The 13,925-nt window shown below is 40.9% G+C and overlaps 1 protein-coding gene across 1 annotated transcript in view; it reads right to left on the bottom strand.

Annotated features, from left to right (window-relative positions):
- scarb2b (scavenger receptor class B, member 2b) overlaps nt 1–13,925 on the bottom strand; it is a 77,764-nt gene that overhangs the window by 43,653 nt on the left and 20,186 nt on the right. Inside the window, exons 2-6 of the mRNA XM_036587771.1 lie at nt 13,605–13,762; nt 7,528–7,675; nt 5,066–5,260; nt 3,622–3,713; nt 163–282 (exon numbers count right to left, since the gene is read on the bottom strand). Of these exons, the coding sequence (XP_036443664.1) occupies nt 163–282; nt 3,622–3,713; nt 5,066–5,260; nt 7,528–7,675; nt 13,605–13,762 (713 nt within the window). The remainder of the gene's footprint in view (nt 1–162; nt 283–3,621; nt 3,714–5,065; nt 5,261–7,527; nt 7,676–13,604; nt 13,763–13,925) is intronic.

Below are 13,925 nucleotides of genomic sequence, written 5' to 3'. Positions count from 1 at the left end.
GATGCAACACATGCTCAACTCAGCAGTGAAGCCAACAAATTCCGATTCACTGCAGGATTCAGGGAGGCTGGAGCTTTGTTGAAGTTCGAGGACTGATGTTCTGAGAATAAGACAGCAAAGCTTTAGGCATGGACTGGCCTGGCATTGGCCGAGAAAGTTTACCTGCACAGGTCTGCGGTGAAGACGTCCAGACGCTCCTCTTTGGTCAGGAATGGGTGGAAGGCACTGCCGTCCGTGCCGTTAATCATGTTGCTCTGATTCGTGCCCCAAAACGTCATCAGCCTGCAAGGCAAAATGCAAATATAGCCAATTTATTTACTATCCAAAACCACCAGTGAACCAACATGTGTCTTCTGAGTTTAAATATGTAAATGAATCTGAAAAAAATACATTTTCTTAGAGCCTATTTTTACATTGCACTATTACTCCACCATTCATGGATTTTTAAAAAACACATTTTAGACCAAAACTTTATCTCAAAACTGTCCTAAAAAGAAGTCTCAGTCATCAGGCAGCGTATTAATAACCATTTCATGCAGTAACTTTCTGTGAGGGAGCTTTTAGAGGTGGACGTCTGGTTCCTATCACCACCACTGTGAACAGTTCTGACTCGGTAAAACGTCCTTTCAATGTTGATATAGACACTAACTGCTCACTTTCTGCTGAGCTCTTGAACGTTTCTTTCTCACTCAGCATACTGATTTTCTAACAGACATGTTTGACTTGCTCTGTTCCACTGGTTTCAAAGATCTTTCTGCTAGTAGTTCTGTTGGTTTTATTGATTACACACTCAGCAGACCTACTCAAAAACCTCCTGAAGTAAAGCACTTCCTTTTCTATCAATCCTTATCTGTTTTCCGACTCTCTTCAGACTTCAAACCTTTCTGAGCTTTTCTTTCCTTTCACCTCCCACATCATCTACTCCCGGTTCCTCTGATCAGCAGTTTGACTCTGCTCTTTTTACAATCTCTCTCTCTGCTAATTCCACTCCTACTGCTCATTTGGTAAATAACAATTTCTCTTCAGGTTCGTCCCTATTTCTCTCAAATTCACTGCAGTCACACCCATTCTTATGAAACCTGGTCTAGACACTTCCCCGCTCTCTCTGATTATAGGCCTTTCTTAAGAAAGTAGGTTTTTCCTCAATCTGGCTTTCGCACTTTGCACAGCACTGAGTGCTTACTGCTCTCTTAAGCTGGGCCTACACTACATCATTTTTGCCCGATTTTAACCCTGATTTGCCCCTTGCGACAAATTTTCACAATCTGAAGCGATTCTCCAGGTCGGGCAAAAATGATGTAGTGTAGGCCCAGCTTAAGAGAGCAGTAAGCACTCAGTGCTATGCAAAGTGCGAAAGCCAGATTGAGGAAAAACCTTATTTCTTAAGAAAGGCCTATAATCAGAGAGAGCAGAGATAATCAGATCATCCGTTGTCAGTCGCTTCTGATAACTCGGATGATCTGTAGTGTGAGAGGAGAAACGAGTGAATCTTTAGCCCTCGGATCAAACTCTGGAGTGATCAGAGACCCTCCAATATTATCAAACATGGTGATATTTACGACTCAAAACGTTCATGAGTCCTGCAGTGTGGGACGGTCAGAGATGACCTCGGTGAGTGATTCAAACAACAGCCAATCAGAGAGCTAGAAGAGCAGAGAGACAGGCCAAGAGATGCCCCACCTGAAGACAGAGGAGCTGCGTGTAATGTTGATCTAGTCATCAGGTCACTGTCTTTACAGTTTCAGCTCAGCTGCCAGTTTGCAGTGAAATATTTCTCCAGCTCTCACTGTAATATCAGCGTTTCTCACCACAGATTAATCCCCAGTTTGAGCTTTCGCTGCGCATAAAAGCCCAAACAGGTCCAGTGTGTTCAGCTCTGTTTGTGTCATGTGATCTGAGGAGATCTGGGAGTTTGAGTTCTTATCTGTAGCCCAAACTCATTACGTGTGTTATTCTCTCTCTTTGCCTTGTCGTCTAGTCTGAGCACCTCACAACAAAAAGTCATCCACCACAACCGTAATTCAGGGGGGTGCCCCAGGGTTCTGTCCTCAGCCCACTCCTATTCTACACTATACCCTCTATATTTAGATCATTCGTAATCATGGTTTCATGTTTCACTTCTATGAAGATGACACACAGATTTACATTAGCACTGCTTCTTCCGGGGTTTCATCCCAGTTACTGAATGCAAACATCACAGATCACTGGATGCATGACGATTTCTTGAAATTTAATACAGATATAACTCAAGTCCTGTTAGTGGGCCTAACAATGTTGGTTTCCAGGTTCTCCAACTTCCAACAATAGTAATGTTGGTGTGCCTGTCAGTTAGGTCAGTTAGGTCAGCTGAAGTTATTAAAATATGGGAGTCACTTTTACGTCATTACATTTGAGGCTCACGTTAAGTTCACCAAAACTGCATTTCATAATTTGCACAATAATGCTCCGCCCTATGTTCAGCAATAGTAATGCATGGTAAGCAATGCTAATGTGCCTTAATTATTGCAACTTCCTCTTTTACGCTCTCCCTGTTAGAGTGTTTAACCGGCTTCAGTTAATCCAATTGAATCTGATCATCTGCACACATCACTTTTTCCTATATCCGGCTACCATCCTCCTCTCTGAATTCAGAATTCCAACTGATTTTGACACCCTTGATCTAGACCCTCACCACCCTGTCCATAGATATCTGGATGTTGTCAAAGTTGTTGTCATTTTAGCTGACTACCAAACAAATGTAGTTTAAATTAAAAAAGGAATATGAGCTCAAAGTGCTTTAATTTGAGGGCGTTTACATCCAAATTGGGTGGATGGTGTAGGAATTACTACCTTTTTTTCCCAAAGCCCCCCAAATTTAGAGTCTCTCCTTAGTTTGCCAGAATCAAACATGTTCTGTGTCAAACAGAGCTGTAGGTAATACTAACCAGCTCCTTTTTCCTAGTAAGCAGCACTGTTTAAAATGATTTGGTGACCATGTAGGCGAACTGAACTTTTTGATTAGTTTTGATTTTGAAATAACGCAGAAAAGCAATGCAAATGTTTTTACGTCACTTATGCTGGTTTTACCCCCCACCGCCATAACCCCCGACCATCCACCCAGTAACACTGCATACTGTGGTGTTATCTGGAGACGGTTTGAGGGTATGAAACAAGTGGATTCCACCCAACCCCAACAAAAAGGCCCGTGTTTACTTATCATGGCAAAATTCTGAGTTCTGTAATGTTTTTATTTTAAATATTTGACTCTAAATCAATTTTTGACCAGAATCCACAGGCACATTACGGGCGCCAGATCTCCCATGTGCATACGTGTGAAACATGGATCAGAAACTGATCTCCCTGATGCGCCGACTGTACGGACCCACCCCCCGGACAACATTGCACTCTACTAATCGTAAAACGCAGTCAAGAGCATCCAAGGTAAAAATACCACTTGCGTGCAAACATTTATCAGTAAAGTCCGGCTTACGTCAGCGCAAGGTCTGCTTTTTTTCGAATGCATCCGCCACATTTATACAATAAAGACAATAAACTCCCTGAATTACACTGCCATCCCTTCCTTCCTTTTATTGTCCTGCCTGACATTGAGGTGGTGGGGGGGAGAAAGTGAAAGGTTGTTACTTTTGGCCTTTCCAGGTGTCGATGCGGCCGTACTCCAAGTAGCTCTGTTCTCCAGTGAGGTACACGAACTCTCCGTCATTGCTGCCGTTTTTCTGTGGAAAGAGAAGTGATAGAAACTCCCGTCATTCTGACTGAATGCTGTATATCGCTATATATATATATATGTATACTGCTAACAAACCACAGAGCACAGTAACGATCATGAGCTAAACCAACCACTGTGGCACTTACAGGATCAGAGCAAGACCACCTGTTTCCCCACCTTACTCTGAAAGCTGTCAATCAGCCATGATGTGTTTGGTGTCTGAAGTTTGCCTCTTAAGTTTTGTGCTGGATCTACGAGGCTAATGTGGCTAATAGAAGCTTAATCAGCATGATCTTAACCAGAGGAGTAGCTATGGGGGCGCCTGAGGGGGCGTAGGCCTTCTCACTTGGAAGCCTTCTGACTTCTTGCATCGTTCTTGTATCTTTAACCAGTACGACCCATTCTACTGGCAGTGTTTGTCTATGGAGGCTGCATGGCTATGTGCTTGATTTTATACACCTGTTAGCAATAGGTGTGGCTGAAACACCTGAACTCAATAATTAGGAGGTGTGTCCCAATACTTTTGTCTATACAGTGTATATAGACATATATTTTTATATATTTCAGAATATTTTGCCATTTTAACCAAATATGTTAAATAAACAAAATGCATTTATGTTAAAATGTTTTGGGAAATATTACAAATATAAAGGTACCAAACAAAAATAAATGTATGTTGATGTATTTATCAAATATTTTTGAAAATGTATGAAAATACCCAAAACAATGTCTGATGCGCTTCACTGTCCGATACCTTTAGGAATGAATTTGTGTTCCAGTATCTTCATTTTAAATATGATCAAATGATCCTTTAACATGCCAGAAGCGAGAGTTGTGGGTACTGACACTCTGTGAAAATGCAGTTATGATCTGATATCTTGTTTATTTTAAATACATTGTGAGTGTCTTACTGCAGACGTACATGGTTAATGCAAAGTCAGTACCGTTCATTTAGTTCATGTATATTTAGCTCTATCTGTAATCTTTGTTAAAACTACATATAACTGAAAAAATATAATAATAAATACAAATAAATGTATTTCAAAAATATATTTAACACACAATTTTTGGCCATTTTCATACATTGCAAAAATTATATTTTGATATATATATTTTTTCCATATGGGTACTTAACATGGCTTGAGGCAGGTTTGCGATGATTCAGGCAGGCAGTTAGCTAATTGTTGGTTTCCATTACTTGTTAGCTACATCAGCCTCGTAGTTCCAGCGCTAAAACTAATGAAGGCAAACTTAAGACGCCCAACGTGTAACAAGATGTGAATTCAATTTTGGCTCTGAGAGAGTGATCTTGTTCTTGTGTAGTTCAGTTTCAGTTAAGCGTAGCATCATAATACATACGTTGAGCATGAGGCCAAAGTACTCGTCCACCTCCGGCTTTATTTTGTGCAGTCGGCTGAGCAGCGGGTCCTTAAAGCCCCACAGAAGCTCGTCCACTGTGTGGGTCATAAACATGGTGGTGCCTATGCTGTTCATGAACATGGATATGGGTGTTTTCACCCAAAAGCTTGAGTCCCTTAACTTATTCATCACCGCCTAGAGAAAAAGAGAGAGAAAGAGAGACATAATGACAAAGGCTGTGATTTTTGAAAACTACAGGCAGGGCTGAAAAAAAAAAGACAAAAGTCATCCCTCTTTCCATTCACTTTGGATCAATGCCATGCTATCACATAGAAGCTGGAACTTTAATCACATCGAAGTTGGAAAGCTGGAATGTTTCACAGACATCAGTTTCAGAATAGATGCATATTAAAGCCACTTGAGGCTGTGTGTTACTACGATTTTAGCACAGGAAGGTTGTTCCTAGGCATGACTCGAAGCGGAGTAAAACCCCCTTCCGTGTGATAAAATCACTGTAATGCGTGCCTCGAGTAGCTTACTGCTTTTATAAAATGACGGCCAACATAAAATAGGATAAAATACAAGACTTTTCAGAAAATAATTCATTATTATTTATTATAGTTATTATCAATAATAATTGACATAAAGGAGTATTCCACCAAGAAATGTAGTTCCTACAGAGTATGGTATCGTTGCCAAGCAACCATGGACCGCTGAATGAGCAGAAGAACGTTCGGTCGCCCACTGCTGTTCAGTGCAGTCATTTCATGATTTTTTTACCTTTTTGTCGTGTAATAATGAACATATGATATCGCAGCACTGTTTAATGCAAAACCCTTCACTATATAGTTCTTTTTGGTCACCAAATCACCACCGCGAGTCTTATTTAGCACCAATCCAGCGGTGCCGCTCTTCTCACGCTGGGGCTGAATCTCAAACGGCTCCCTGCTCCCTACATAGTGCACTATGTAAGAGTTTAAATACTGGATCCTGCAGCCCAACAGAGCAAAATACAGCTAAGAAACAGTCATTTGGGACTCAGACTCATCCACACTCGGTAAATGATGCACTGTTTGACTGTAGAGGCTAGAATCTCTAAACTTTCATCGCTAGAACACTATTTAGGGAGTACGGAGTCGTTTGGGACTCAGCCTGGGTTTGACGCGACTTTTGACAGCGTGTAACAAATTTTTCCATTTTTTGGAATTCAAGTGACATTTTTAGACTTTTATACTGCTGTTTTACAGTGAATCATACCGTAAATACCTTAAATCAAGCCTGTGATATTAATGATGGAGTTGTTTAGGCTGTTGGCTCTTTTAGCCTGTTAGCTAGCTTAGTTCTAGATAAGAACATAAGTTGTCAGCCCCTCAGTTTAAACAAAAAACGGGGTCTTACTTCATCAGTGCACTCGGTGCTCCATGTGAGCAGCATCAGAGTCAAAGATTATTCATTAACAGCACAAGGGTTTTTTGTGCCATGGTGCAGTGATACAGAGTTCAGTTGCTGTGAGGCATCATAGGTATATCGCATATATTGTGGATTTTACAGCAGCTTCGAACGCGGCTGAGATTTTAGGACCAGAAACTATCCGTTTTAAAACGACACATAAAATACAATAAAAGTAAAGTATTAATATATATTATACTGTCTTATATACATGTCAAAATAGATTTACAAATCGCTGCTTTCTGTTTTTATTTGCATTTTACCTACTGTTCCAACTTTTTTTGGAATTGGGTTTGTACCTGAGCTTGTATGTATCAGTTTCACAGTTACTCTTCCAGCAAAAAGAGCTGCCGCCACTTTTTTAACAACTGACAGAAATGCACCAGTTAACTACCAGTAGCGGCCTCCCTAGAAATTCGGGAGGACTCAGAGCAAGAGTCGGCAAATGTTAAGAAGAGCCATTTTGTCCTTTGAACAAAAATCAAACCGCCTTGGGAGCCACAACATTTTATGTCCATTTATTGAAGCAACATTTTACCATCTCAGCTTTAAATGTGTCTCACTATGTGCTAATGTCTAACTATAAACTAAAAAATTTAAACGAAAACACAGACTTTAAGCTTTATGTATTGTATGTATGTATTTTTTTGGTCCTACAAGGGAAATGTGTCATTTTGCTGCCTAACTATGCCCAAACAGGGAGCTGCACAGCGTCGCCAGCAGAGCAGCGCCACCTGGGGCAGTGGGGGGTTAAGCTATAGCTGCTTTTCTCGCATCTCCAGCAGGAAACTTTTCTGCAAAAGTAGAACAGTTTCTTGTAAAATGTCTCTCAACGTTTGGCTTTTTACAAAGCTGAAGTCGCTTCTCGTTCACCAGCTTCTTGTTCGAATTTTCCCGTTCTATCTTAAATGGTACAGTGAGTTGTTTTTGTTAAGCTGACTTAATAGCACATTAAAGATATCTGACATGATGAATGACTGACACCAGCCACACATGTAATCACATAGACTCACCACAGCTGGGATGTTAACAGTAGTGACATTATCCACACTGGGGTCTCCTGCTGACATCTCTGGCACAAATACAAAGGTCTTGGGGGTCAGAGCGGAAACTTTGGTCCCATTCTCCACAAAGGTGACATTAATTTTGGGCCTGTACTCTCTACAAATAACACAATAACAAGAAACAAAAGACATAATTCATCCACAGCTCAGACATTAAACGGATGCTGGAGACACAACAATGCCTGCAGTTCTCAAGGAAAGGCTTACAGGACTAATTAATTTACGCAAAACAGTCATAATTCATTGTCACACAAGCGTTTTCCTACTACCTGCCTCCTTATCCCTTAGAGGTAAACAGGCTGGTTTTGTTTACTGTGCCTTTAAGGTTGGCTTTCTGATTGGCTGCCCTGTATTTTGTAGTTTACATACTACAGCAAACTCTTACTAGGATTTTTGTTTCCATTGGGCCTTAGATGTTTAATTCAAATGTAGAGACAGTAATTCAGGGACACTTCTATTTGCTTTAGACCAATCAGGATCAATTCAAACAAGCCACATCACATAACACACCCTCATTTGCAAGAATACTGGTTCCTCAGTGTGGCTCACACAGACTTTGGAGCTTGTTTAAACTATAGCAGGAAGTCGCTGTAATGAATACAACAACGTATCAGAACAAAGAAGGTGTGTCTGTTTATTGTAGGTCAATAAATATGACAGTTGGCTGTCACTATCATGTTTTAACTGCTCTATTTTGGATAGTACATGAGGGCAGGTTCATGGTACCAGGTGTAAGCGTCATACTTTCATTACGGTTCAGGTAAGTAGGTCAACGACACCTGAAGCACTATTTGGAGAGCAAACACACTGTCCGCTTCATTAGAAACCCCTGTTAGGGGTGTGCACATGTAATGGAACATTCGTTTGACTGGCAGGGGTACCAGCATTTAAATACTAAAATCAATATTTGCCTACTCGTTTTGCTGCATCATGGAAAGTCAAGGAAAATCTGGCCAATAATTCAGTGAAATGCCGAACAGTTTAAACAGGGCTTTAAAGTATAAAACTTCTGCTCAAATTTGTGATAAAATAAGTTTATTATATACTTTTCTACTAAGAAACACAAGTGCCTTAAAGTGATTGTTGCCTGAGATTGTGTGACTGTATTGCTAACCAGGCTAACCACTCTAGCTCCCATTATCTAGAACCAGAAACAATGAAAAGTTATTCATCTGTTCTTAGTGTTTACTGACATCAGTGAGTCATTATCATGTAGCAGGGCTCTATAAGAGCTCTACTAGCTCCAGTGTTGGTTCTAGCTCGAATGTCGTTAGCTAGCTCTAGATGTTGTGTTAGTTGTAGTGTTAGCTCTAGTGCAGGGCTGCCCAAAGCGTGGCCTGTGAAGATGTTTGATCTGGCCCACAAGAATCCCCACTCATTTATCCAGTAAATGAACAAACATGTTTTTATAATGTATATAATTCGTTTTCCCTTTATTTTTTTTTTTTATTTATTAACAAAATAAATTGTAGTGTTGTAAAAATACATTTATAAAAACTCCATTTGAGAACTACCTTCTTTATTTGTGTGCTGTATCTCCCCTCCCATAGCGTTAGCTCTGGTTAGCTCTTGCTATCTCCAGTGTTAGCATTAGCTAGTGTTAGCTGTAGTGTTAGTGTTAACCCTAGATGTAGTACTACCTCTAGTGCTACCTCTACATTACGTTTTAGCCCTAGATATGTTACCTCTAGGGTTAGCTGTAGTGTTCGCATTAGCTCCAGATGAGGTGTTTGGCTCTAGTGCCAGCTCTACATTGAGTGTTAGCACTAGCCCTTGATGTAGTGTTACCTCTAGTATTAGCGTTAGCTCTAGATGAAGTGTTTGGCTCTAGCACTAGCTCTACGTCGAGTGTTAGCTCGAGTGTTAGCTGTACTATTAGCTCTAGATGAAGTCTCTAGTGTAAGTGTTAGCCCTAGATATAATGTTACCTCTAGTGTTATCTCAAGATGACATGTTTAGCTCTTGTGCTAGCTCTATATTGAGTGTTAGCTCTTGTGTGAGCTGTAGTATGAGCTCTAGATGAAGTGTTAGCTTGTGTAAGCATTAGGTGTAGAGTTAGCTCTAGAAGAAGTGCTGCTGGCTCTACAATAAGTGTTAGCTCTAGTGTCAGCTGTAGTATTAGCTCAAGATGAAGTGTTAGCTCTAGCATAAGTGTTAGCACATGTACTGTTAGGTCTAGATGAAGTGTTAGCTCTAGCGTGTTAGCTCTAGTGTCAGCTGTAGTATTAGCTCTAGATGAAGTGCTAGCACATGTAACGTTACTGTTAGCTCTAGATGAAGTGTGCTCTAGTGTGCTTAGTGTAGCTTGCTCTACATTAAGTTTTAACCCCAGTGTTTGCTGTAGTATCAGCTCTAGACGGTTCTCAGTTCTCTTTGTAGAGTGAGTACCACCCATGATTAAACCAAACCTTAAGAGCCACCTATAAGTCATCTCACTGAAACACATGCACCACACCCACTTACACACAGCAGGCCTGCATGTGCAATTGGCACTTGCCATTTTAAATGCAGGAAGTAGCAAAGGGCACAGCCTTTAGTGAGAGGGCTGGGTGTCGGCTCTGTCTTTGGATCCAGAAGTTCAGTAGTGACACCTGTTTAACCCCTTAAATGGCCAGGGCCCAAATTTTTATTACACTCCTATAACCTAAGAATAGCCCCGCCAGTTTGCACTGAAGTCCCTGTAGTTACTGAATAATAAGCCTTTGTATGTAATGAACCTGAGATTTTAAGGGATTCAATTCAGCTGATAACACAAGCAACTATATAGCTAGTTTTTTTAGTGGTCCACCCCCAAAATATTCAATCAAAAGCAGCTCTGTGGTCAGAAACTGACCACTGATGGAGGACTAGAGTATGGCTAACACAAACTGTGCATCAACAGATGAGCTACGGTAGGTCTACACCAGCAAGGTGAAAGCACAAGGGAGGGGTTTCTAATAAAGTGGCCATGGAGCGTATGCTCATTCATTCATTCAGAACCACCTGCCTTTGAAGTTCATGCAACATCAATGCCTCCATGTACATGAGCTCATCAGAGCGCGCGAACATGACCATGTGTTAACGGATTAGTCCACAGTTACGTAACACGCAGCGGTGCCCATATGCCCGTTACATTACAGCACACAGGCCAGTCATTTCACACCGACTGCCACGTGCTGTTTAATTTAAGGCTGGAAATGTACAAAGTGCCTTGAGCAAACAGTGAGATTATTCAGTGATACAGCACATATATTAATTAAATTAAATTAACGTGATTTTTAGCTTGAGTTTCATGCACTGTGGCCTACATAGAAGACATGCAGGCCAAACTGTTTTGGTTCTGTCTTGATTACTCAATCAAAAATAATGCATATTGTGTACTTTCCTACTACTCCCAGTTACAGTAAGAAACAGATCCTGATGGTCACATTCGTTTATATGTGGACTGCCACATGGGCACCCTGGTCAAATTACAAATGACATGTTTTGTTGATTTTCTAATTGCAAATATGTTAACACATCCTCTGCTGGGAATATATGTAAATCTGGCACAATTTAGTGCACAATTTCTATTAATTTTACATAAAACGTTTGCATGTTACGTTATTTTCACTCAAAATAACAAAGTTTATTCAACATATAGAAAAGTTTGTTGTATATATTTCAATTTTCATTCAATATATATCAGAATTCTAAGTTTATACTGAATCAACTTTAAAATACATACAATAAACTTTGATACATATTGAATAAACTTTAAATGCTGATATATATGGAATGAAAATTGATATGTATGGATTGAACACTGGGATAAAAAAAGAACTAGTATTTATAAAATGATCTTTGATATTCATATTCATTAAATGTTTATATATGTATGTCTTAGAGATCCACACGTTTGTGGCTACACATCATTTTTCAGCCACTCAGCCTATCCCAGTGGTCACTCTGTATACATACTGGCCAATTTATTACTGGAATTTTTTCTCAACCTAGCGCATGAAAACAGCAGCACATCAGTGTTGTTTTTAGAAATGTCACTTTATGTTTTATATCAATACTGATTCTTAGTAATCAACGTTCATTGCATATATTAATGTTTCAATATACACCGATCAGGCATAACATTATGACCACCTCCTTGTTTCTACTCTCATTGTCCATTTTATCAGCTCCACTTACTGTATAGGTGCACTTTGTAGTTCTACAGTTACAGACTGTAGTCCATCTGTTTCTCTGATACTTTGTTATCCCCCTTTTACCCTGTTCTTCAGTGGTCAGGACCCCCATGGACCCTCACAGAGCAGGTACTATTTGGGTGGTGGATCATTCTCAGCACTGCAGTAACACTGACGTATTGGTGGTGTGTTAGTGTGTGTTGTGCTGGTACGAGTGGATCAGACACAGCAGTGCTGCTGGAATTTTAAACACCTCAGTGTCACTGCTGGACTGAGAATAGTCCACCAACCAAAAATATCCAGCCCACAGCGTCCTGTGGGCAGCGTCCTGTGACCACTGATGAAGGACTAGAGGATGACCAACACAAACTGTGCAGCAGCAGATGAGCTATCGTCTCTGACTTTACATCTACAAGGTGGACTAAAAAGGTAGGAGTGTCTAAAAGAGTGGACAGTGAGTGGACACAGTCTGTCCTAGAAACTAGGAGGTGGTCATAATGTTATGCCTGATGGTGTATATCATGTATACTATATGGCTCAGAGGCGCAGTGGGTAGCGCTGTCGCCTCACAGCAAGAAGGGCCTGGGTTTGACTCTCGCACAGTCCAAACACATACAGTCAAACCAACTGGAGGCGCTAAACTGCCCCCAGGAGTGAGTGTGTGTGTGTATATGTATGTCTGCCCTGTGATGGACTGGTGACCTGACCAGGGTGTTTCCTCTCTTCCACCTAATGAGCGCTGGGATTGGCTCCAGCACCCCACACCACAGTAAATAGTGTGTACTTCTTATCACATTTGTATGTCATGCAGCAAAATCCAACTCTGCATTCCAGTGTGTGAAAAAAGTGAGAGGTAATTATTCACTGTCGTCCTCCTTGGCTTCACACTGGAATATTCCGGGCACGCATGACTCAAAGCAAAGTGATTTGGCGGGAATAGCTTATGCAGTAATATCCTACTAATCAGGCTTTAGACCTGACAGTACATCTCTGCATGGTCATCTATAACGCTCAAGCCTAATACCACAGAAATGCCCAGCAGACTAAACCTGGGCACTATTAGAACGTGCTGGTCATGTTCATGCTGCAACCTGGCCACTTTATCAGAAACCCCTCTCTTGTAGCTCTACCTTGCTGGTGTACAGTTAGAGACTGTAAGAGACTGTGGCAAGAAGCTGCAATGATTTGTGTAAAAACCCCAAAAACGTCACTGTGCTGAGAATGGACCACCAACCAAACTAGATAATATTTGGTCAACGGCGGTCCTGTGGTCAAAAACTGGCCACTGATGAACCTATATAGTGCAGCTATAAGGTAAGAGTTTCTAATAAAGTGCCAAGTGAGTGGAAGTGCAAGGTGGGTGTTTCTAATAAAGTGGCCAGTCAGTGGAAGCACAAAGTAGGTGTTTCTAATAAAGTGGCAAGTGAGTGGAAGCACAAAGTAGGTGTTTCTAATAAAGTGGCCAGTTAGTGGAAGCACAAGGTGAGTGTTTCTAATAAAGTGGCCAGTTAGTGGAAGCACAAGGTGGGTGTTTCTAATAAAAACAAGGTAAGAGTTTCTAATAAAGTGGCCAGTGATTTTAAATGCATTGTAACTACAGGAACTGCATGTCTTATCTTTGATCCAGCCTCTTATCAGTCTGGGACAAAGGCTATGGTGTCATTCCCAGACTGAATGCTCTGTACATATGACCAGCTGTTTTGCGTAACGGCATGACTGCTGAAGTGTCACAACATTGTAGAAATCTTTGACCTTATAACTCAAATATGATTCTTTTACTACAATTTGATTTGATCATTGTGACAATAAGCACATAGGAAGCACAAGCTGTCCAGCACCGAGGCACACTAGTTTGCATGACTGCTGTACCTGTAGGTGTAGGGACCCATGTGCGTGACCTGAGGTTTGGCCCCAGCCAAGAATTCATCAGGGTTGGTGACGTTGAAGAAGAAAAACTCCATGAAGACTGGAGGAGGGGGGTTCTTCCATGTACCAAACACCTTACTGCCTTCCGTCAGGGTGATCTCCTACAAACACACACACAAAAAAGAAATGTGTCGTTGTTGGTGTTTTTCTACTGCACAGTCAAAAACAAGAACTGACTCAAACAGGAACCAACAGGAACTTGCTCTAGTTCATTTTCCATCTGCTTGAAAGACCCACCATAATAACTATTCTAAAGTGTATAAT

Source organism: Colossoma macropomum, unplaced genomic scaffold (assembly GCF_904425465.1).
Source record: "Colossoma macropomum unplaced genomic scaffold, Colossoma_macropomum, whole genome shotgun sequence".
In the NCBI taxonomy this organism is placed as follows: Eukaryota; Metazoa; Chordata; class Actinopteri; order Characiformes; family Serrasalmidae; genus Colossoma; species Colossoma macropomum.
This window is presented reverse-complemented; position numbering and strand designations above follow the sequence as displayed.